This window comes from Ursus arctos, unplaced genomic scaffold (assembly GCF_023065955.2).
Source record: "Ursus arctos isolate Adak ecotype North America unplaced genomic scaffold, UrsArc2.0 scaffold_3, whole genome shotgun sequence".
Lineage (NCBI taxonomy): Eukaryota > Metazoa > Chordata > Mammalia > Carnivora > Ursidae > Ursus > Ursus arctos.
Genome location: NW_026622985.1, coordinates 24,205,214 through 24,231,159, shown reverse-complemented (window position 1 = coordinate 24,231,159; position 25,946 = coordinate 24,205,214). Strand labels below are relative to the sequence as shown.

General features: G+C 32.5%; 1 protein-coding gene across 5 annotated transcripts in view; it reads left to right on the top strand.

Moving 5' to 3' along the window:
* HGF (hepatocyte growth factor) overlaps nucleotides 1–20,170 on the top strand; it is a 79,006-nt gene extending 58,836 nt beyond the window's left edge. For all 5 annotated transcript variants that reach the window (XM_044386039.3, XM_026504617.4, XM_026504607.4 and 2 more), the window contains 7 exons: nucleotides 3,208–3,246; nucleotides 4,441–4,537; nucleotides 7,318–7,392; nucleotides 8,247–8,393; nucleotides 8,933–9,039; nucleotides 9,163–9,308; nucleotides 16,511–20,170. In XM_044386039.3, coding sequence (XP_044241974.1) covers nucleotides 3,208–3,246; nucleotides 4,441–4,537; nucleotides 7,318–7,392; nucleotides 8,247–8,393; nucleotides 8,933–9,039; nucleotides 9,163–9,308; nucleotides 16,511–16,687 — 788 coding nt within the window. In that variant the 3' untranslated portion in view covers nucleotides 16,688–20,170. The remainder of the gene's footprint in view (nucleotides 1–3,207; nucleotides 3,247–4,440; nucleotides 4,538–7,317; nucleotides 7,393–8,246; nucleotides 8,394–8,932; nucleotides 9,040–9,162; nucleotides 9,309–16,510) is intronic.
* Nucleotides 20,171–25,946: the final 5,776 nt, after the last annotated feature.

The window sequence follows — 25,946 nt, the reverse complement described above, 5'->3', positions numbered from 1 at the left end:
CATATATCTTTTTAATGATTAAAGGATTATTTTTTTATAAATATTAGCTTTACCTGATGGTACCTTTTTGTGAAGTCTTTATGATTAAGAATAATGGAGGCTAATAAATATCCAATGGTCTAGGAAGAAGAAAAAAGTCAGGCTTCTAAGATAGTTCTAGTGCACATACACAGCTAAGAGTAAAATGCTCCTGTAGAATCTCGGGGAACTGTGATTTGGTTTATAAACCTGACAAAGGACTCTAATTAAATGCTTTCAAAACATATTTTCAACTAACATTTTAAAACTAAAATTAGTAATGTGCTATTGGAAGACTGCAGAGTGTTGCTAGTATTTGATTAAATGCTACTGCAGATAACTCATTTTTATTTCAATATATTCTGAACATTAATTTCAATAAGTATTTTTACACTGTCATTTTTCTAACTAATATTTGTAGTCAGGATTTATTTACATTTTCCTGCTGGTGAAAGGCTAATAAAATTTATCTTTAGAAGATCTGAGTTCTTATTTATTTAACTGTAGAGACTGTATAAATCATTTTCACACTGTACATTTGTATTACAAAACATACAAAAGTTTTTCTTTTAAAAATATGCTTACAGAGTATTACTTAGCATATATTTTAAAGATTATCAGATAGGTAAAAATAAAATTACAGAAATGCCTACATATTAATCTATACACATACACACTTTGTAGATCTTAGAAAAATCTTCAGTATTAAATACTTAGGATGTAGTGGTTAAGAGCTTCAATTCCAACTTCCAGGTTAAGGATTCAGTTCTCTCACTGTAAGTGCCTTGGACAACTTAACTTCCATCTCAGTTTGTATTATTTATTTATTTATTAATAATTTTAAATTGAGTTGCTATTGTGTGTAAAGCCCTATATTGTAACATGCTAGGTATTCAGCAATGTAAACAATATTTTTTTTACCTTTGGTTAGTTCTCAGTGTAGAGACATTTATGTAAATACAATAATTTAACAAATATATATATTCATTTTAAAATATATAATAAAAATGGAAACATAGATATCTGCCTGGAGAAATGTGATGTCCATAAGGTTCTGAATTTGGTTGAAACTTTAAGAATACATTAAAGAAAGTTTTTTATAGTAAGAACTCATATTTGGTTCTGAGGCCATATAAACACCCACATACACACAAACATTTACCTATTCTTCCATAGGCATAACTTTTATTATTGACATGTTTCCCTTCAAATTTAAGTTGAATCAATACTGAAAATTTGTATCATATATATATATGATAAATATATATATGATAAGTATATATAGATATATAAATTTCAGATTTTAGTACTGTGGTAGAGCAAAAAGAAGTAAGGATAGTATTTGATGGTAAAATGGCAAAGTCCTAGAGCGCATTTTCTCAAAGTTTGGCTCAAAGTGTGCAATAGAAGAACCTAGAATGCTTTTTAAAAACTCATAACCTAGCCACCAACTCAGAATCTCTAGAAATCTGATTTTAAGTGATATTTCAGCTTATTCTAAAGTGTGAGAAATATTGGTTTAAAGGAAAAATATATAAATATAGAATAACTATAAATGATCAAAGTCCCAAATACACAATCTCTATAATTTTTTTTAAATTTAAATCCTGCAGCAAATTACAATAATGAACTATTTGTCAACTTATTAACTTGATGCTTAGAAATAGAAAACTTGATATACAATTAAGGATAGAGAGGCCTAGTCTTTTTTATCACAATACCGGAAGGAATAAATATCTAGTTTTTAATTTTAGAATTTTCAAGGAATTGATTTGAGTGGAAAAACCAATATTGTTGATGTTTTAATGACCATAGTTGGCCTCAATCCTAATTTGTACTATGAGCTAAAACACTGACCTCAGCTGACTCTAAGACAAAACCCTCCCCCAGGCTAAGCTAAAGGGAAAGGGAAATAATGAAATTTATATGTTTGCCTTTACCCTATTCATTTAAAATATCTAGATCTGGAAAATGAACATAAATAAAAACCCTTTAGCATATATTAATTCTCATGAGATTCTCCATAAGTAACAATCAAATTTGCATGTATTACAAAGGAATGCATATGCCATTATTGTTTTGTTGTCGGTTTATTTGAGCTCAGGGCATTTCCAGGGATTAATAACCAGCTGGTCTAAACAGTGCCTGACTAAACTCTATGCCATCAATTCTGAACAGTTAGACATTAAACTCCAGGAAATGTCCTATGCCTCATTCATTACTGCATAAATATTTTCAAATCCTAGCATCTTCCAAGCTTTTCTCTTTGCAGCTATTAAACCCCAGTGGGGAGGTTATGAAAAAGTAGTGAGCTATGAGGTTTTAGTTAGAGTTAACTTGCAGTTCCCAGTCCTCTTTTTTCCATACTTTTTTTATTACAGTGTGGAAAAAGCAATATTTGAAATATTCTAACAAAGCATAATTATATTTTGTTATCCCTCTTTTTCCATTAGTGACATTGATTTCTATCTTCTAGAATTCTTGAAGAGTTTTCTGAAACATGTGATGTTTCAGTTATTCTCAACCCATATTAAAAAATAAAAATAATTGGGGCGCCTGGGTGGCACAGCGGTTAAGCGTCTGCCTTCGGCTCAGGGCGTGATCCTGGCGTTGTGGGATCGAGCCCCACATCAGGCTCCTCCACTGTGAGCCTGCTTCTTCCTCTCCCACTCCCCCTGCTTGTGTTCCCTCTCTCGCTGGCTGTCTCTATCTCTGTCAAATAAATAAATAAAATCTTTAAAAAAAATTATTTTCAGAAAAAATACTAAGTGCCCAAATTATCTGTATGAATGATCTGAGCAAAGTATAATAAGCATTAAACTATTCAATGGATTGTTCATTGCCATGTCAGGCATTTTGGTAAAATGATACGGCTCCTTGAGGTCAGCAGTTCAGTCCAAGCTACCAACACACTCATCAAACCACACACCTGGGAGTCTCCACAGTCATCAAATAGGGTTTTCCTCACATTATCCAATACCAGTAGGCATGTACCTTCATTACGGCCTAGTAAGAGTGATTCGTATTACTAAAAGCATACTATTGCATTTTATCTTCAAATAAAATGTCACAAATTTTAGGGAGTTATCCAATTCATGGACATTTGCATTTCAATATATAACTTTGGTTCTATATAACAGAAATATGTATGTATGAATTGTGTATATGTGTATATATTTATTTTTACAGGTGAAGGTGATACCACACCTACAATAGTCAATTTAGACCGTAAGTAATCTTTTAAATATATAGTTTATTTGACTCTCTACATGTCAGAAATGATGTCATCATTTTCTTCACGGAAAAATATCACTATATTAACTTCCATCATAAAAATAAGTTAATTTATTTGTTTTTATTAATTTTTTTCTATGTGCATGTGTAAAAGAGGTTACAAAGGCAACTACATACTGAATATCAAAATTCAATTTTCAGAAAATATAAGATGTTATATTTAACTTTGAAAAGAGCATTTAACTTGTTTGTAATTTTGGGCAAAATGTATGTAATGGATATTCACTATCCTTTATATTAAGTCAGGATGCTAAAGTTAGAAAGAATAAAATCAGAAGGTCGGAAAGTTATGCAGTATATCTATCCTGCTTTATCTTTAAGGCTCTTTAAATGGTCCACTAGGTAAAAGGTGATACCAACTGGGAGGTTCAGTGAATCCTCAGTTTAAGAAAATCTTTTTTGGAGCTGCTTGTTTTTTGATTTTCACATTCTTCTTGGGCTGAAGGAAGATACTCAAGTGTTTTGACTTAAGAGACCACCTACTGTGTCCCAGGCTGAAGAAGCAAATGGAAATTTTAGACAATGCACAGGAGTAGAAAAGATAAGGCAAGGAATTTGGAGAAGGGTCAGGAAAAGTTGACTCCAAAGAATTTGATATTGTGTCATTTGGATATAATGATTTGGACATAACAGTTATGTCATCTGGACACGATGTCAATAAATACAATGTTGATAATCTGTTTGAAAATGGCTCTACATTCTTATAAAAATTCGGAAGTAATAAAAGAATATAGCTTTTAATTGAGGCTATTGATTTCCATTGACATTTAGAAATAACTACTATAAATAACATTGTTTCATTTTATATTGAGATTTGTGAAGGAAATACAATTAGTGTTAGACCTGAAGAGCCTATACTTAGTGCTTGGTGAGAAAATCATTTTCACTATGGAAATACCTTGAGTTGATTCATTTTTCTATGTTACTTGTCTACTTAGATGAGTATAGCAAACGTTTTTGGCCTGATTTCACACTCCAGTCATAATACTTACCTTCTTTCCCCCCAAATGTTCTTCTGATAAAATTACAGTAGTTACATTTCTTTAATTACCATTGCTTTTAAGAAAACTGAGAGGCATTGATTATTTCAAAATATTTTGTCAAAATGTTGTTTGGTCTACTTTTTAGATCCTGTAATATCTTGTGCCAAAACGAAACAATTAAGAGTTGTAAATGGAATTCCAACGCGAACTAATGTAGGATGGATGGTTAGTTTGAAATACAGGTAATTATTCATAGACACAAATCGTATGTATTTGGATTATTTGCAAAATTCAAATTCCCAACAGGATGGTTGTGCCATCCACAAAGACACCCATTTGAGTGGGACACAAGAGGAGACTGACCGTATCATGCTTGCCAAACAGAGCCTGGATTTTACAATTTGTGCCTTCAGAGATGGTGACTTTTTAAATGTTCACAGAGGTCCCATATGTGTTGGCACTGTCTGATTACAAGTGACACTTCAGAGTGATTAAGAAAACACAACTAGACAGAGAAACTACTTATACCTTAATATCGCTGTAGTAGTTGTTATACACATGTGATTATTTTCCTAATCTAGGATATTATGACTTTATTTTCTAACATGCCTATGCATAGTCATATCAGAAACTTTACATTTGCTTTTAATTTCTAATTTTTGATTGTAATTCTAATGAAAATAACAATAATTTTAAGTTTTAGAATATTTTATCATTTAAAAGAAAGATAAACTATATTGATAGTTGAATAGCTTTGCTATTATGCTATTCACCATGGATAAAAAAAAAATCTTGACATGTCTATTTCTCAATGCTTTTAAGAATCATAGATGTTCGGGGTGCCTGGGTGGCACAGCAGTTGAGCGTCTGCCTTCGGCTCAGGGCGTGATCCTCACGTTATGGGATCGAGCCCCACATCAGGCTCCTCCTCTATGAGCCTGCTTCTTCCTCTCACACCCCCCCTGCTTGTGTTCCCTCTCTCGCTGGCTGTCTCTATCTCTGTCAAATAAATAAATAAAATCTTTAAAAAAAATAGAATCAAAGATGTTCTCAGTAAAATCACTTTGCATAATATACTCATACAAAAATAAGATTAGTAATTATGTTGAAGAATTAAATATTGAAAATAGAGTTAACTTAAAATCTGATCTTACGACTTCCTAAATACTACATATCTTATGCCATATGGTAATCAATATGTTAAAGTGTCCTTGTATCTGTCTCTTTTGGAACCTTATCATACCACCTACCCCAAAATGCACCTGAATTCTCACCACATTTTCCCTTGTTTTCGAGACACCCTATGTTTCTCCCTTCAAGCCTTTAAGCTGTTGTTCCCACTAAATGTTGTAGCTTTTTTCCTCCATATTTTGTGCCTGGAAAATCCTTCTCATTCTTCAAATACCAACTTGAATATCTCCTCTTTTTGGAGACCCCTTTTGTTCCTTTACCTCTAACTTCCTAGAGTAGAGGAAGAAAGTACATCTTTTGCTACAATTAAACCACAGTGACATTAAAATAGAATAAAGACAACTTGAAACCAAAGTTCTTTTATGAATAAACCAATTCTTAGCAAGCATGGAGTTTATATCTTTTGATATAAATATACATAAGACTTTAGACACCAGGTAGAAGATGTCCTAAAGTTCTTTTAATATATCCTTCTTGCAAGGAGTAACCCATCAATTTTACAAATATTTGTGTTGATAATTATAGTGTAGCTGTCCTAGGTGTGTAGTATTGAAACAGAATTGTGAAACTCACAGAATATTACAGCCAATTATGAAATACAAAGATTTAATGAAGGCTGCCAATTTTGGAAGAAGAGTATTTCATTTTCTTTCTGAAAGAAAATGTTCCATGAATCCACATATCTGAATGGATTAGTGATTCTTTGTAAATCTCATAACTTCAGAAAAAAAAAGGGGGCATATACTTCTAAATTTATTATTACCCATGGGAGAATGTATAAGAATACTCCTTTGGAAGTCTCCATCCTTAGAGGAGCAGGTGAAACTCTTTTTCATCAGATTAGATGAAACTTTTAGATAAATATATTTTTCTTTTAAATCCAAGTCCTCAGTAAAAACAGCTGTTTAGTTATTCTTCCAAAACACATACTGAGAGGAACAGAAATTAAAACTCAATATATACTCTCATCCTCCTCTATGGTAGAGGCCATAAATAATTGTGGTCTTAGTCTGGGAATCTTCTTCTATTACCCTCTGAAGCACTGAACATCTGTAATCTTTGGAAATGTAAATTGTGAAAAGTTTTCCTTGTTTCATTTCTCTGCCAAAAAACAACGCATCTACAGATTTAGGATATCATCAAATAAATGTACTAGTGTTTTTTTATTCTGGACAAGTATTTTATAATTTTCTAGATGATGTGTCTTATAAAATTGTTTTAATATTATAAGTGAAATATTATATTGCTTGTTTTAAGCTGAAGAAATTTATTCAAACTCAGCGATGTTCTAAGTTAATGTATCAAAAATAAGTAATGGTAATGAAAGAAGGGAATAGTGTACAAATATATATTGCTACCACCAGATAGTTTTCATGGTTTAGGTAAAAACTCAAATTTGCATTTTTATAATCAGACACTGAATTTAAAAGAGGTCTACGTTATTTTTGTTGTTCTTTTGTGTGGTTTTTTTTTTGTTTGTTCTAAATATTCTATCTTTGTAGGATATATTTGCTTTCTCAAGGATAGAGACACGTACACGTGAACATGTGTGTTGGCAATGGATGTTGGTGTGTAGTGACAGGGCTCCTTATACAAAAATAAAGTTGATTTCCTAAAATTGTAATCACATTATGAAAAAATGCTGATGCTACAATCATCAAATATCATCTTTGCAGTCAAATGATTACTCATTTTATTCTAGCTGAGTTAATTTCTACATTTTCCTCTCAGATGCATTTATTTTGTAACAAATGGAGCCATAGGTTTGCATTAATTGGCAGGCACCCTTTCCATGCAGATGTTACTTGTTTCTCTTTCCTCTTTCTCATAGAAATAAACATATCTGTGGAGGATCATTGATAAAGGAAAGTTGGATTCTTACCGCAAGACAATGTTTCCCTTCTCGGTAAGTGTTTCTGAAACCAATATTTGTTTTAAGCACTTAAGAATATGTAGGGCTTCCATTTAGCTTTTAGGCTTAGAATGTTTATTCATTTAACTGAGTCACCAACGAGGGATGAACAAATTAATTTCTTTCTTTAGATTTAGTCACAAAACTTACTTTGACTTAATTGATATTTACGATTGGATACTACTTCTGTTCACTTCTTTCCACAATTGGCATTACTCTCATTTGGGGGGAAGTTTTGCTAGAATTATGTAAATGATTTTTCCTCAACCTCCTCTTTGCATGCTACATGTCTAGATAGAAATCCTTTTCTGAATTAACAGCAAATTCAATTCTCACTTCTCCTTTCTTATGTAAATCCAGCCTCAGAATCATCTTGGGAATAATTTTTAATGAGAATTAGCCTAAGGAAAGTTAAGGAGGCAGCATCTGTAAGCTTACTTCCTGATTCTCATCAAGGTCACTGATTTTGTTAGTATAAATTTTCAGTCCTCGGTGATAAACAAACCAAACATACACAAAGCTAAGAAGAAAAATCTGCAGAAAATTATAATTCATGTAATGTGCTTTACCTGAGACTTTTTCACATGTGATTTACTCTTAAGCATAATCAAAAGGTTTTTTTTTTTCTTAAATAGCTGTTTAGAATTTGAGCAGTTTAAAGGTTCTTTTTGCTTATGTGTGCTTGTAGCATTCAGAATCTCTCGTAACAAACGTCTTGTTCTTTATTATACTTTGATTCAAATTTTAAATTTAGGTTATTTATCTGCCCTTCTAAGCTAAAATAATAATACGTGTGAACAATATCATCCAATTTAAAATTATATTTTACATTTTAATTTCTTACTTAGAAACAAAGACTTGAAAGATTATGAAGCTTGGCTTGGGATTCATGATGTCCACGGAAAAGGAGACGAGAAACGCAAACAAGTTCTAAATGTTTCCCAGCTGGTATATGGACCTGAAGGATCAGATCTGGTATTACTGAAGCTTGCTAGGTTAGTTGCTTGAGAATGTTTTGCATTTTTAACTTGCAATGGAGTTAGTAAAGCTTTTTCTTCAGCTATGTGGCTCTTCTCTCTCTTTTATGTAAATTTATTATAAAAGCATATGTCACATGTCGTGTGTGTGTGTGTGTGTGTGTGTGTGTGTGTGTGTGTGTATAGAGACAAAGAAAGAGTCATCTTCAACATTTTTAAAAATTAATAAATGAAGTTTGACCAACAGTTTGATCAGCCTGCTCTAAAACCAAAATTTAGTGAATAATCATTTGATAACTTTAATAGGTAAAATAATGAATTAAAAAAAAAGGCAATGACCATTTAGCAAGTAATATTAGCAAGTAAGTGACTCATTTCTCTGCTACCTACTCCTGCCTCTACTACATAGATCATATATAAGACTTTCCCTTTTTCTTAAGAAACAAGACTGTTTATTCTCTCTTAATCTTATATTAAAAATTAATACTAAATTTTAATTTGTTAATTTTGTGTTGAATTCAATCAAGGGTATTTACCATTGTATTTTCTATTTTCAGGCCCGCTGTCCTGGATGATTTTGTTAGTACAATTGATTTACCTAATTATGGATGCACCATTCCTGAAAAAACCACTTGCAGTGTTTATGGCTGGGGTTATACTGGATGTAAGCTATTTTTAAAATGAAAAGGCAATATCATACTTATTTTATCTAAAATAATTCTATTTGTTTCTTATTTTTCTCAGCTTACCCTGTGCTCATTAATGTACATTTTTTACCCCATTCTAGCCATCAACTCTGATGGTCTATTACGAGTAGCACATCTCTATATTATGGGAAATGAGAAATGCAGCCAATACCATCAAGGGAAGGTGACTCTGAATGAGTCTGAAATATGTGCTGGAGCTGAAAATATTGTATCAGGACCATGTGAGGTAAAAAGAGCATTTTTAAAAAATAAGAAGTATATAATAAATATAGTTTCTTATGTTTCTTTTTTGTTTCTTATTTGTGTGTTTGGTCCATTTTTCTCAAATAAAAATTATTGTCTATCAACTTGTTCTAAGAGAGAAATTGGGAAAGATAACCCCTTCATTATCCTTGTACACTTATTTTAACTAAACAGTAAGAAGATCCATGTTTCATTATCAGCAAGCTACAATGATATTTGTCTCTAAAAAAGCAATAAATTAATACAGCCAGAACTCTAATGGAAAGCTGGTCAAATTAAAAGTATCCAATATGCAGTTTGATATAATAGCTTGCATTTTTCTAATGTTTTCTAAAGTTATCTGATCTTCCCAAATTCTCCCTAAATGAACTCTATCCCTGGTTTTAAACTTTTAAATGTGTTTTTGGTTAAGCCAGTGTGTGTGTGTATGCTTGCGTGTGTGTGCATGTGTGTGTGTGTGTGTGGTTTAAACAAATTCTATTTTAAAAAACCAGAAGGTCGAAGTTGGTGACTTTAAGAGCTTGAACATTTTCATTTGTTAGGCAACTGTTCTTTCAACTTGGCAGTATTCCAATCCCTATTTTACATAGACAAGCTGTTAAACCATTATTTTACATGTATTTTTTTTTTACTTTTTAAATTTTATCTATTTATTTTTATGCACACTTTGTGCTTTTAAAATTATTTCTGAAGTTGAGAACTTTTTTTACATTTTTATTAAAAATTTTAATTTCAATGTGGTTAATATAAAGTGTTATATCGGTTTATACTACACAATAAAGTGATTCAAAAATTCTATACATTACTCAGTGTTCATCATGTACTGTTAATCCCCTTCACCTATTTCACCCATCCTCCCACGCACCTCCCTTCTGGTAACCATCAGTATGTTCTCTATTGTTAAGATTCTGGTTTTTTGTCTTTTTTTCTTTGTTTTGTTTCCTAAATTCCATGTGTGAGTGAAATCATATGGTATTTGTCTTTCTCTGACTGACTTATTTCACTTAGCATTATACTCTCTAGATTCATCCATGTTGCTGCAAATGGCAAGATTCCATTCTTTTTTATGGCTGAGTGATACTCCTGTGTGTGTGTGTGTGTGTATCTATGTATCAGATCTTCTTTATCTATTCATCTATTGATGGACACCTGAGTTGCTTCCATAATTTGCCTATGTAACTAATGCTCCAATAAACATAGGGGCACACATATCTTTTCAAATTAGTGTTTTTATATTTCTTGGGTGAATACTCAGTAGTGAAATTACTGGATCATACAGTAGTTCTATTTTTAATTTTTTGAGGAAACCTCCATACTGTCTTCCATAGTAGTTGTACCAGTTTGCATTCCCACCAATAGTGCAAGACGGTTCCTTGTTTTCCCACATCCTGGCAATACTTGCTGTTTCTAGTGTTTTTGATTTTAGTCATTCTAACAGCTATGAGATATCTCATTGTGGTTTTGATTTGCATTTCCCTGATGATGAGTGATGTTGAGCATCTTTTCACGTGTCTGTTGGCCATTTGTGTATTTTTGAAGAAATGTTTGTTCATGTCTTCTGACTATTTTTCAATTGGATTATTCATTTTTTCAGTATTGATTTAAATAAGCTTTATATATTTTGGATGTTAACCCTTCATCAGATATATCATTTGCAAATATCTTCTCCCATTCATTAGATAGCCTTTTAGTTTGTTGACTGTTTCCTTCACTGTGCAGAAGCTTTTTATTTTGATGTTTGATGTAGTCCCAATAATTTATTTTTGCTTTTGTTTCCCTTACCTCAAGAGACATATCTAGAAAAAATATTGCTATTGCTTATTTCAGAGAAATTACTGCCTGTGCTCTCTTCTATGATTTTTATGGTTTCAAGTCTACCATTTATGTCCTTAATCCATTTTGAATTTATTTTTGTGTATGCTGTAAGAAAGTGGTCTAGTTTCATTTGCATGTAGCTATCCAGTTTTCCCAACACCATTTGTTGAAGAGACTGTCATTTCCCCATTGCATCTTCTTTCCTCCTTTGTCGAAGATTAATTGACTATATAATTATGGGTTTATTTCTGGATTTTCTATTCTGTTCCATTGATCTATGTGCCTATTTTTTTGCCAGTACCATATAGTATTGATTATGACAGCTTTGTAGTATATCTTAAAATCTAGGATTGTGATACCTCCAGTTTTGTTCTTCTTTTTCAATTGCTTTGGCTATTCAGGGTGTTTTGTGGTTCCATACAAATTTTAGGGTTGTTTTTTCTAGTTCTGTGAAAAATGCTGTTGGTATTTTGATAGGGATTGCATTAAATCTGTAGATTGCTCTGTGTAGCATGGACATTTTTAACAATATTTGTTCTCTCCATCCATGAACAAGACTATCTTTCCATTTCTTTGTGTCATCTTTAATTTCTTTCATCATTGGTTTATAGTTTTCAGAACACAGGCCTTTCACTACCTTGATTAAGTTTATTCCTAGGTATTTTTTTTTTAAAGATTTTATTTATTTATTCGACAGAGATAGAGACAGCCAGAGAGAGAGAGGGAACACAGTCAGGGGGAGTGGGACAGGAAGAAGCAGGCTCATAGCGGAGGAGCCTGATGTGGGGCTCGATCCCATAACGCCGGGATCACGCCCTGAGCCGAAGGCAGACGCTTAACCGCTGTGCCACCCAGGCGCCCCTATTCCTAGGTATTTTATTATCTTTGGTGCAATTATAAATGGCATTGTTTTTTTTAATTTCTCTTTCTGTTAATCATCATTTGTATATGGAAATGCAGTAGATTTCTATACATTGATTTTGTATCCTGTGACTTCACTGAATCATTTATCAGTTCTAGTAGCTTTTTGGTGGAGTCTTTAGGGTTTTCTATTTAGAATATCATGTTATCTGCAAATAGCAAAAGTGACTTCTTCTTTGCTGCTTTGGATGCCTTTATTTTCTTTTTGGTGTCTAATTGCTGTAGCTAGGACTTCCAGTACTATATTAAATAACAGTGGTGAGAGTGGACATCTTTGTCTTGTTCCTGACAATATAGGAAAAGCTCTCAGTTTTTCCCCATTTTGGATGATATTACCTGTGGGTTTTTCATAGATGGCCTTTTTTGTGTTGAGGTATGTCACCTTTAAACGTACTTTGTTGAGGGTTTTTATCATGAATGGATGTTGTAGTTTGTCAAATGCTTTTTCTGTATCTATTGAAATAATCATATGGCTTTTATCCATTCTTTTGTTCATAGATGCATCATGTTGATTGATCTGCAAATATTGAACCACCCTTTATCCCAGGAATAAATCTCACTTGGTCATGGTGAATGATTTTTAAATGTATTGTTGGATTTGGTTTGCTAATATTTTGTTGAAGATTTCTGCATCTATGTTCATCAGAGATATTGGCCTGTAGTTCTCTTTTTCTGTAGCATCTTTATCTGGTTTGGTATCAAGGTAATGCTGACTTCAAAGAATGAATCTGAAAGCTTTTCTTCCTCTTTTATTTGTTGGAATTGTTTGAGAATAAGTATTAATTCTTTTTTAAATATTTGGTAGAATTCACCTGTGAAGCCTTCTGGTCCTGGACTTTTGTTCGTTGGGGTTTTCTTTTATTACTGATTTAGTTTCATTGGTAGTAATTGGCCTGTTTTCAAATCTTCTATTTCTTCCTGATTGGGGGTTTTGGGAAGTTATACATTTCTAGGAATTTATCCATTTCTTCTAGGTTGTCCAATTTGTTGGCATATGATTTTTCATAATATTCTCCTATAATTAATTGTTTGTATTTCTGTAGTGTCAAATGTTATTTCTCCTCTTCATTTCTGATTTTGAGACCTCTTTTTGTCCTTCTCTCTCTCTCTCTCTATGATGAGTCTGGCTAAAGGTTTATTAATTCATTCATCTTTTCAAAGAGCCAGCTTCTAGTTTCATTGATCTGTTCTATTGGGTTTTTGTGTGTGTGTGTGTATGTGTTCTTTTTAGTTTCTATTTTGTTTATTTTTGCTCTAATCTTTATTATTTCCTTCCTTTTGCTGGGTTTGGGTTTTGTTTATTCTTTTTATAGCTCCTTTAGGTGTAAGGTTAGGTTGTTCATTTGAGATTTTTCTTTGTGAGATAGGCCTGTATTGCTATAAATCTCCATTTTAGAACAGCTTTTGCTGCATCCCAAAGATTTTAGACCATTGCGTTTTCATATTTATTTGTCTCCATGTATTTTTTGATTTCCTCTTTGATTTCTTGGTTGACCCATTCATTGTTTAGTAGCATGTTATTTAACCTAAATATATTTGTGGTCTTTCTAGATTTTTTTCTTGTGGTTGATTTCTAGTTTTAGAGTATTATGGTTGGAAAAGATGCATGGTTCAACTTTGACCTTTTTGAATTTGTTGAGACTTGTCTTGTGGCCTTATATGTGATCTATTCTGGAGAATGTCACACTGCAATTTAAAAGAATATGTATTCTGCTGCTTTAGTATGGAATGTTCTGAATATATCTGTTAAATCGATCTGGCCCATCGTATCATTCAAGGCCACTGTTTCTTTGTTGATTTTCTGTTTGGATGATTTATCCATTGATCTAAGTGGGGTCTTAAAGTTTTCCTACTATTATTGCATTATTATCAATTACTTCCTTTATGTTTGTTATTAGTTGCTTTATGTATTAGGGTGCTCCCATGTTGGGTACATAAATATTTACAATTGTTTTATCTTCTCGTTGGGTTGTTCCCTGTATGATTATATAGTGCCCTGCTTTATCTCTTATTACAGTCTTTGTTTTAAAGTCTATTTTGTATGATAAAAGTCTTGCTACCCCCCCCTTTCTTTTTTCACTTCCTTTTGCATGATAAATGCTTTTCCATCCCTTTACTTCCAATCTGCATAAATCTTTAGGTCTGAAATGATTCTCTTCTAGGTAACATATGCATAGGTCTTGCTTTTTTATCCATTCTGTCACCTTATGTCTTTTGACTGGAGTGTTTAGATGTATTTTGAATATAAGAGACACAGTCTCCAAGTTGGGGAATACTATGTGAGGTAAGGCATGGAATGAGTTCAATAAATAGTGAAATATCTTTTGACATGTAGGAAAATAAATATGGAGCATAAATATGTATTTTCATGTATATGTTATATATATTGGTCTGAGATTCTATTCCTGAAAAAAATGTTTCATAAGTTAAAGAGTTTTAAAAACTGCTTTAAAATGATATAGTTAGAAATAGATTATGTGTTTATAACCACTTTCAAATTTGATTCTTTCCCAGTAAATCAGTATTACTTTGTTCATTATTAGAACTGAAAATCTGCTAGGAGAAAGATTTATTTATTTATTTATTTATTTATTTACTTATTTCTTACTTAGCTACCTACTTACACTAAGAACCCTTTAAACACAAAGTTTTGAGCTCAACCCAATCTTCAAGATCATTTAAGAATCTATGCACTTATACAGGCCTACTGTCATTACTAAAAATGCTTTGACAACTGTTCATCAGGAATAGCCTGTGATCTGATTTATCATCTGTACATTGTTAGATTACTAACTTTAGCATTGACTTATTTATTACATTATCATATATTGGTTATTTTTATCCGTATTGACAATTTTAAATTGTCACTTCTTAAAAATGCATATATCCTCCAGAATGTTTTTTTAATATCACTTATATTTAAAACAAGGTAATATAATCCCTGAAGCCACTGAAATCTAAATACTTGAAGAAAACCTCCCAAATGTTTATATAATAGCAATAGGATCACATTTCGTGAAAGTCTCCCAAAGTTAATTGCTTTGAAGAGTTTGTAACAGTAATCACTGGTGCATTTTTTAAAAATCAGATATATTAACTCATGTGGCATAGTTTGTCTCTTAGAATAAACTATTTTCCCTTGCTGTTTTATCTCTCGCTTCACCCCCACTTTGATTTTCCCCATCATACAATGCTGAAAGTGCTCTTCTTTACACCTGTTACAGAACTAAATTCTATAGTAGTTTCATTTTATCTCATCACTTCACTGTTGGGGGAAAATTAAGGTAGTCTCAATCACTCTTCTTCACACAAGGATGCCAAAAGCCAGTCATCACAATCTTAGAAGGCTCCATGGTGTATGAAAATGATGCAGAATATTTGTAATAATTATATATAATAATATGCATTAATATATACATGTTTATAAAGATATACACACAAATCAATCAATCAATCTTTTCATCTTTTGTCTATCATCTATCTGTGTCTGAGGATAAAACAGGGTAACCGTATAAAAAAATGCCATGAAATTAGAGACTACCTTCTACAAAGGGGGGTATGAGATATAAAAAATATATGAATATAACTATATTAACTACACATACAACAGTAAATGAAGGAATATTCTTTCTTTATGCCCAAAAACAATTTCCAAACAGTAAATAGATTATTTTATCAATTATGATTTATATTTAATTTTCTAAAATCTTTCTGGGGACATGATAGAAGGAAGGAAAACAAAGAGCTTTAGAAATAAGGGAAATTGTGATGCAATTTAGTCATTAAAACTGTATGATTACAGGTGGAGTACAAAAGTTCTTGTATTTTTTACATTTTCTAAATTGAACATATTTTGAACATTAGAAGAAAATAAAAGTAAATATAAAGTCTACCTCTGAATAGCTATTAGTTGTTTGTGTTAATCTGCATTCAACAAAAACAAGAACCATTTTAAAAGATGAGTGAATATTTTGTGTAAGACAAGTCATTCTTTTTTTTAATGTTTTAAATATTTTATTTCTTTATTTTTAATTTGAGAGAGAGTGTGTGCAAGCAGGGGGAGGAGCAGACAGAAAGGGACAAGCAGACTCCATGCTGAGTGTGGAGCCCAACATGGGGCTCAATCCCATGACCCTGAGATCACAACCTGAGCCAAAATCAAGAGCCGCCTGGGCATTCTTGAGAAGTCATTCTTAAATGAATACTCCACATGATAGAACACTTTGAACTTCTGTACTTCTCTCAGTGTGACTTGGGTAATTCAATAGAAAGATGACCAATGGTCTAGTACATCTATTTATGTCTTCGTATCTCAGTTGCATCTATTCTCTTTTTTTGTATATATGTATATTTGAGATATAAGTCTATATAGGAAATATTAGTGAATTATTACTTTTTGTTTCTAAAATAACACTTTTTTGTTGTTATTGCTGCATGTCTTCTTCCTAGGGAGATTATGGTGGCCCACTTGTTTGTGAACAACATAAAATGAGAATGGTTCTTGGTGTCATTGTTCCTGGTCGTGGATGTGCCATACCAAATCGTCCTGGCATTTTTGTCCGAGTAGCATATTACGCAAAATGGATACACAAAATTATATTAACGTATAAGATACCACAGTCATAGCTGATATAACCATGTCTGAAGCTTCCATCAACACAATTCTCTTTTACATGAAGATTTCGAAGAACATGGAATTAAAATGTCACTTAAAGCAATCCTAAGACAACTACTTGAGTGATAAGTTTGTTAAGATACTCATTAATATTTATGGGTGTTTTCTGTTGTTTTGTTTGTCAGTGTTATTTTGTAAATGTTGAAGTGAACTAAGGTACATGCAAGTGTAGTAACATATCTCCTGAAGATACTTGAATGGATTAAAAACTGCAAAGGTATAATTGCTGGATGATAAAAGATTTAATGGAAAAGTTCAATTAATCTCTCTACGCTGCTTTCCAGGTTAGTTTATGAACAAACTATACGTTAAACATTATTTTAACCTCACAAAGACAATTTATACCTTTGTCCTTAAGTTGTAACTCTATATTAAATTATATTACCTTTCATACGCCATACATTATATGTCATTCATTTCTCCTCATTGTGTATCCTCTAATACTGGTCCACATACTTTCCACAAAATCATGTGCCCATCTATGCAGACCTGGGTATACATGTGCATACACTAGAGTTCAAATTATGGTATATCTAATGTAACCTCTAACTATTCTAAAGCGTGTACCTGTAGTTTTTCCTTAAGAGAAAAACAGAAATTTCTAAAGACCAGTAGAAATTTTAAGGAGAGGTGCAAGATAGAAGTGACCAGCTCATTCTCTCTCTATAATCTGCAGATGACCTCTATTGGTTGACATTTAAGGTGTGGTCATGACCCACAAAGTTAAGTAACACCTAATCTAAGTGTTTAAATATATTTATTTTCCTAGTCATTGTGTAGTTTCTAATTCTTAAAGGGAAGAGGGTAATATGTGTATTAGTATTATTCTTTCCCTCAAATTTAGGGACCCTTATTTATGCAAGGTATTTTTAGATCTACTTTCCTAAAGTATTTTCTTTATTATTCTTAGGTAATTGTCTAATTGAAGCTTAAAAAAGTATTTAAGTAGGTTAATTCTAAGACTTGCTGCTGTGACTGGCGTGTAGCTCACCTTCTTTAAATTTTAAAAAAATATTTCAGAAGAAAATTTCCATATGTCTCCAAAGATTTGTAAATAGACTTTCATCAAACTATGAATTAAAGTATATATTGAAGAAAAAAAAATCAGGATGCCTTTCTCAACCTGAAAGTTTTTTAGCCTAATGAAACTTTACTCAAGTAAAGGGAAAAAAATATAAAAGGAAAGGAAAGGAACTAGCTTGTCTAACCTCTGAATTCAATTTTTTTTAAAGGGGCGTCAATTCTCCAAAATTTCATTTTATCTTATTTCATTTTACATAAATCTTTGAATGCTATGCGGAATATTCATTCAAATTTTGTATTCTGTTTCATAACACCAAATCATCATATTTATTATTGTATTTGGCATGATTAACAAAAATCCTGTATTTGTCAAGAAATGAGACAACAAGTTCTAATAGGATAGGATGTGAATTTTCACAAAATCATCCTGTACAAATTTAAAAATAATTTGTGATTCCAATCCAGTATCCCCATTTCTCTAATTTGTTTCTCTTGAATGATATCAATTAAGGCCAGAGATCCAAACAATGCTCTCAAAGCTTCACAGGACACTGTTCAATCTCGAGTAAAATGCTTTTTAAATTTGCTTGAAAGCTTAGTCCACAGAGTATAGGACAGCAAATCCAGAAATACCTATACAAATCCAAAAATATTATCCAAATTGTGCCATACAAATTGAACATACTGTAATAAGATATGTTATGGTATCAAGAAACAGTGAAAGCAAGGAGAGATCCGAAAAGTTGTCAGTCCACATCATCTTCTTTAATTGTATTTTTCTTTCCTTATGTGATATATGATTTTAATAAAAACATTAGGAATTTCAAAGGCATATTGTCCCAAAATTAAAGTATTTTTCAGTTTTTTCTTGATGAACTGGCAAAATTTGATTAAATCACATATTAATGATATTTGTAGAACACTTATGAAATTCTAATACAACTAAATACTCACATTTTAAGATATTTCTTTTTCTTGTCTTTCCCTCTAAATTTCCATGGAAAGAGAGCTAGGGATTGATTACCTAGACACAAGATGCAGCTAACTTTTTAGATATTTTGAACTCAATGTTTTCCATTTTATTAAAGGGTGAAAACATACCACCAATAAAACATCAGACATGGTGCACTAAGCAGTCTAGCTTTGGGAAGTTCTCTTTGTAATAGGGGAGATCAGTAGAATTGACAATGAAAGCAAGATGAACAAGATCCATGTGATCTTAGGTGGTAGGACAATCAATAATCATGTCATTTTTCTCTGGCAAAAGATACTATTTCCTGGGCATTCTTTTCTTAATAAGTGACAAAAATGAAAAATCCAACATATCCAAAATCCATTGTATTTTGAGTAATGGACAAAAAGATCTTTTAAATTAGAAATTTTCAATGTTATTTTTGTTTGGGCTGTTTGAATAATGGTTATGTGCTATTGTAACTGTGGACATTTTTTTATGTCTGCCAGGAATAGTAATGTAAAATTCAAATATTTGTCATAATGCCTCTGCCGTGCAGAAGGGATGATAATCCTTTTGTATACTTCTTTAATTTTATTGTAAAATATGTAATGAGTTTTACCTATTTGCTGTGGGCAGGTCCTCAGTAAAATGGTTTATATTGAGTCAATCTCTAATATTAACAGGCTCTTGCTTGCTATCTAAGTGTTTCAAACTATGGGAAACCTGAGACACTGGAAGGCAAGAAAAATAACAATAATGGCATGTGATAGCAAAAATTGTATTTCACTTATTCCTGTGAATATTTCCTGTTGGTACCAATGGTACTATACAAAGTGAATGTTATAGCCACAACATTCTCTTGGGGGAAAAAAAGCACTGTCAAGAAGTTGTCATTTTTTTGTTGTTTCTAAATATTTTCTCTCTTTTTTAAAGGAAAAACTAGCTTTGCAATATAGAAATCATGAGGTAAAGAATTTTAATAAACTCTCATACTAAAAAACTTTAAATTGATTTGCTGTTTCCAAATATAACTTTTAATTATATCCTGTATTTATAGACAAACTCATTTGAACGATAAAGTTAACTTGAATAAAAAGACATAGTCTATGTGTAAATACTTCTCGCAATAAAGTTCAAAAAGAAGTTACCTTCCAATGTTCAACTGAGTTTTGTACTAAGAATTTACTAATAAAAAAAAAAAAGTTAAAATTTTCCGGTCCCCAAAATCTTGACAGTGTATTTTAAGTAAGTTCATTTCCATTTGCACAGAAAGTTTCTGTCTTAGGAAACTGAAAATGGAATACTGTGGATGTTATGACTGTTTGTCTTGGTGTAAATAGGAAATTGATAAGCTGCCTATTGAATGGTATAGCTGGATGCTTACCCAAAAAGGGAGCACTGTGGTTATGACTTGTATATAAAGTTCGTGTAGTTAATAAAGTTGCTATTTTTATAACCATGATTATATTATTATTATTAATAATAATAAAATATTTTATCAAAATGCTTCCTTTCTCTTATTATAATTATCTGCATGGACATATTTGAATCTGCCCTAGGGCTTAACGCAGAAAACAACAATGATCTCTTGACAGAAATTACATATACTTTATTGCAAGAAATACTAGAACTAAGACAAATAATCATTATTTTATTCCAACTTCTATCCATGGCATTATCAGTGGTCTTCAGTAAACCATTAATCTCTATGCACTTTGATTTCTCCCACTGTAATATACAATTATTTAGTCATTTTCATATTTGCTAGAATGATGCTGTGATATAACTAGCTAATATAAGCAAAATATTGTCGTGAAGGATTATCTAAATTCCTTTACCATATCACTATATATCACAAAAGTAATTGCAAATGATTCAATTAACCAATCAATATATCTTTAAAATATGCATTAAATTCAGAATAACTGTGAATCCAACGGACTCACCTAATTCAAACTGAAAGCAAATATGGAAGAACAAATTATCAATTGATATAACCAAATGGAGCTCTGTAACACTATTAATTATTTCAGGTTATATTTCCTCTTCCCCAAAAAAGTTGCACTATTAATTTTCTGGCATAGATACCTATCTCAAGTGATGATTAATATATCTAACTCTAGAGCCCCTGATAGTATCTGATCTTCCTAATGATTATCACCTAAGCAAAATATATGCATTTATTCAGTTCTGTTATCAGTATTTCTGGTAGCGGTATCAAAGAACATTTCAAATACGTATATTGTTGATTTATCTAAGTTTGGATTTTTTTTTCTTCTCTTTTTTAAGAACTCCATTCCATTCTAAACCTATATTCTGCTATTTTATTTTATTTTATTTTATTTTATTTTATTTTATTTTATTTTTAAAGATTTTATTTATTTATTTGACAGAGAGAGAGCCAGCCAGCGAGAGAGGGAACACAAGCAGGGGGAGTGGGAGAGGAAGAAGCAGGCTCCCAGAGGAGGAGCCTGATGTGGGGCTCGATCCCACAACGCCAGGTTCACGCCCTGAGCCAAAGGCAGACGCTTAACCGCTGTGCCACCCAGGCGCCCCTAAATTCTGCTATTTTAAATAGAATAGTCCAGGAAACCTTCTCTAAGAGATGGTATTTGAACAGGCGTGAAAGAGCAAGCTAGGTAAATATCTAGGGTATAATAAAAAAAAAAAAAAGGACAATATTTTGTTGGTTTCTTATTATATTTTATTTATTTACTCTTATAAATTGTAATGCTTTAATTAGTCCCATTTGTCAGTGTCCTGAATAGAATCACCTTAGTTTGCATTTCCTCAATGTTTTAGTTCAGGAGGTTCATTGTTATTCTATTTCATTATTTTCCTCACAGGGACCATGCTTAATCTATACAACCCTAAAAGCACTTTCTATGTCATTTCACCAAATTACAACTCTTTCGTGTAAAATCCAGATTAAAAAAATATAAAATATATTAAAATATATTTTGTCTTATTCTACACAGTCTCATCTATCTATCATCTCTATCTATCTATCTATCTATCTATCATCTATCTATCTATCTAGTTCCTATATTCACAAATATCTCAATTGCACGAGTATTTTAGGAGAGCTGAAATTTAAAAGTAATTTCAATATAAAAGAATATTTGTAGTAATTTGGTTAAAGTTTACATACACTCCTATGAAGAAAATGTTACTGCCTGAACCACATCTAAGCAAGGCAGAAAATACTGAGCAAAGTAAATAATTCAAAAGAAGTGTGTGATTATAGATTATACGTATTATTTTACACTTTTAAAAAGGTAGAGAACAACATTAAAACAAAACAAAACCTATCAATCTGACATATTATCTAATTCCAAACTGACTTTGGACCCTCATTTCTCTCAAATACTCCTGAACACCCATCACCTAATTTTTATTATTTCATTTCACATCATAAATGTCTTCACTTTTAAACTTCATGCCATGGGACACCTGGGTGGCTCAGTTAGTTAAGCCTCTGCCTTTGGCTCAGGTCATGATCCCAGGGTCCTGAGAAGGAGTCCCCCAACGGGCTCCCTGCTCAGGAGGGAGCCTGCCTCTCCCTCTGCCTGCTGCTCCCCCTGCTTGTGCCCTCTCTCTGTCTGACAAATGAATAAATAAAATCTTTAAAAAAGAATAAACTTCATCCCTGTATTCAAACAGTCCCTGTGAATACCAGGCTTCTCTTTAACACCCCCAGCCTTCAAAAGTCACATAATTTCCCTTGTGAATCCATTCTCAACATCTTTTATCTAGAAGTCATTACTTCTTCAGCTCTAGGCTGGGTTTGCTGATGGTTTCTTTCCACTTGTTATCAGAGTCTGCCCATGACTGCATGAGATTTATTTTGTTTTGTTTTATTCTGCTTTGTTTTTAATGTGCAAACTGCCTCCACTCAGTGTGAGCTGCTTGGAGACATCAGCAATGTCTTGTTATTAATATTTGTATATTCTTTATTTTGCACAGTGCTTCACCTGTAATGATACTCTATAAATATTTTACAATTATTAATACTCTATAATCCACCCTCTTTTTGAAAGTTTATCAGAGACATGCAATTTTTGTAAAAATTAAGCAACTCTCAGTGAGGGTTAAGAATTTTAGGGTTTCATATTTAATTACATTATTTAGATTTGAATTAGTAGGTAGGACATTTTTCAATGGTCTATTGCATTTCATACACTAGAGCATGCAGCTGGAAAAGAGAGGAGTTATTAACTCTGAAGAGTTTATACCTTTATATTTGCAAATGCAGTTATTAAAAATAAAAATGGAGAACTAGATTGTAGCTTGATAATGGATGCAGGTGTTTACTTCACATAGCCTGATACAGTTTTGATTATGTCTGTGAATGTTTTTCCATCTGAGTTTCTTCCACAAAGCATTGATGTCATAACATTGAGGGGGAAAGGATCGTATCAATTATTGCAAAAATATTCCGAGGCAACAACAGTCTACTCATTACATATGTGCAAATATGCCATCTGCTGTGCATTGAGAAGTTCACAATATTGTTACTCAATTAGCAAAAGGTTTTCATTTGATGAATTTTCTTAACTGAGAGAAATCAACTTGGGTAACATGGTGCAATGAAATGAAATGGGGAAAAGGGAGACAAATATTCATATTTTTTTCATTTATTCTTGAAGCTTTACAAAAATATTGTCCAGCTTTCAGTACTCTGATTTTTTTTAAGTGGCTTAAATTCAAATGCAGTGATAGTTTAGAATATAAGACTATACCCTAAAACAAAGACTTTATAGATCATCAAAGAAAAATAATGAAAATTGACACTATGGGATTATAAAAGTGATTAAGGATCTTTAGAGGAGAGACGAAAGGGTGCACTTTAGTTGTTTAAAGAGTTATTCTGAGAGGAAATGTTCCGGTCCTTCTGGTTAAGAGAGTAAGAATTTGGGGGAAATAAGATTGATGTTTCAGTCAGAAAGTTTAGGTACTAAGCAGAACCATCTCATTCATGAACTCATGGAAGCTCTTACTCTGGATATTTCTTAAAATGGAAATATTTCTTCAATGACTTAAGTAAGCTTTACCCAATCTGGTCTCTCATGGAACACTATTCTGCAGGACATTTTAAAGCTGTAATGAAAACAAAATGGGGCTTGAATAACTTTTAGAAATGCTGGAAAATTTTATACAGGTCACTTGGTTGCAGAGATCTCAAGGACCTTTGGATGATCATGTGTATTTTGAAGCTCCATGAGAGAGTATGGTATGGCAAATTCTTCAAATTTGCTATACTACAGAACTGCCTTAAAATTATGTAAACAATAGTTACACATTTAGCACAACAAATTTGCTAAATATTGTCTAGGAAAACTAGATTTACATATTTATTTTCTGAATAGGAGTCAGTGGTAACTATATAGTTTGTGATTTCTACTGTCTTTTATAATCTACAATGAGTTTCTTCTCTAAAAAAAAATCTCCCAGCAATCTTTCCTTTGGCAATTTTTTGCTTTTTTTATACTCAATTTGAGTAAAATTCAGACACTTAGGAAGAGTTGAGGCATATTTTTCCTGACATATGTATTCCATCTATTTGACCTTTCATATACTATTATAACATAAGGGGTGCCTGGGTGGCTCAGATGGTTAAGCATCTGCCTTTGGCTCAAGTCATGATCCCAGGGTCCTGGGGTAGAGCTCAGCAGGGAATCTGCTTCTTCCTCTCCCTCTACTGTTCCCCCTGCTTGTACTCTCTCGCTCTCTCTGTCAAATAAATACATAAAATCTTTAAAAAAAAAGTATTTAAAAAATATCTTTAACATAAAAACAAAAATATGAAGATAATACTATTTCACCCACCCAGAACTTTAAAAAAAAAAAGACAAAAAAGTGTAATATTTTCCCATGTTACCAGCCCTCACAATGTCCCCTCATCAGCTGAAATTTCCAGTTGGAAATGGGAGAGTTAAGGAGGAAAAAGATGAGTAAATGTTAGAAAAGAAAACAAAATGAAAAGAGGAAAAGGAAGGCAAAAAGAAAACCTGAAGGGGAGCTGGGGGAAGTTTTCTGGGGGTCCTTACATGTACCCAGAAGTAAAGTCAACAAAAAGATCTAAAGCATTATTCATTAGCCTCTTTCCTTCTTAGTCATAACTATCTGCATTTCCCAGATCCACTCGTAATCACTAAGTGTAATGAGTCATCCTAAGATAAACAAACATAGAGTCTGAGCATAGATCATCAGCATTCACAGTCAATGTCCCATTTTTATTCTTTCATTTTCTCCATCCCTTTTTTATTTGCTGCCTCCATCAATTATATCTTAACTGTGATCCAAAGTAACAGGGAAAAACAAAGCCTTCTCTGTGTTAATGTCACTCTCTAACGCATTACAACACTTGTCTCCACGTCAAGGGCTTCAGCATCTTTTCATTGCCAAAACTTACAGGTGAACTTGGCTGAAACTACAGCAGGGCAGCTAAACAGGAAGGAACTGAAGTACAGATGGAGGTACAAAGCAAGAGCTTAACCGTCTACTTGACATCACTTCTTGGATGTGCTGTCACCGTCTAAACCAAATGTATCCAAAACTAAACACCAATCCCTTCCCTTCCTTCAATCTTCTCCTCCATAAAAGGCACATTAATCTGGTTTACTCAAACCAGAATCCAGAAAGTTAGTTTTTACTTATTTTGTGTCTCCCTGCCTATATCCAAACAAACTCCAAGAGACTGATTTTGTTTCCTGAATATATGCTTCATCATTCACATGCCTTCATCTCCACTGGCTCCACCTTGATCCAAGCCACAATTCTCTTTTGCCTTCATTACTACAATAATATCAAAGCATTTCTCCACATATATTCCAAACCATTTTCTAACCAGTTTCTAAAGCACACATTTTAAAATACAGCTGTGGGGGCGTCTGGGTGGCTCAGTCGTTTAGCGTCTGCCTTCATCTCAGGGCATGATCCCAGGCCTGGGATCGAGCCCCATATTGGGCTCCCTGCTCAGCAGGAAGCCTGCTTCTCCCTCTCCCACTCCCCCTGCTTGTGTTCCTTCTCTCGCTGCCTCTCTCTCTGTCAAACGAATAAATAAAATATTTAAAAAATAAAATAAAATAAAATAAAATAAAATAAAATAAAATAAAATAAAATAAAACAAAAAAATAAAATACAGCTGTGTCATTCTAGTGCTTAAAATCCTTCAGTGATTTCCAATTGGCCTACCAATACCTATATGGACCGTCCTTGACTGTTCAACT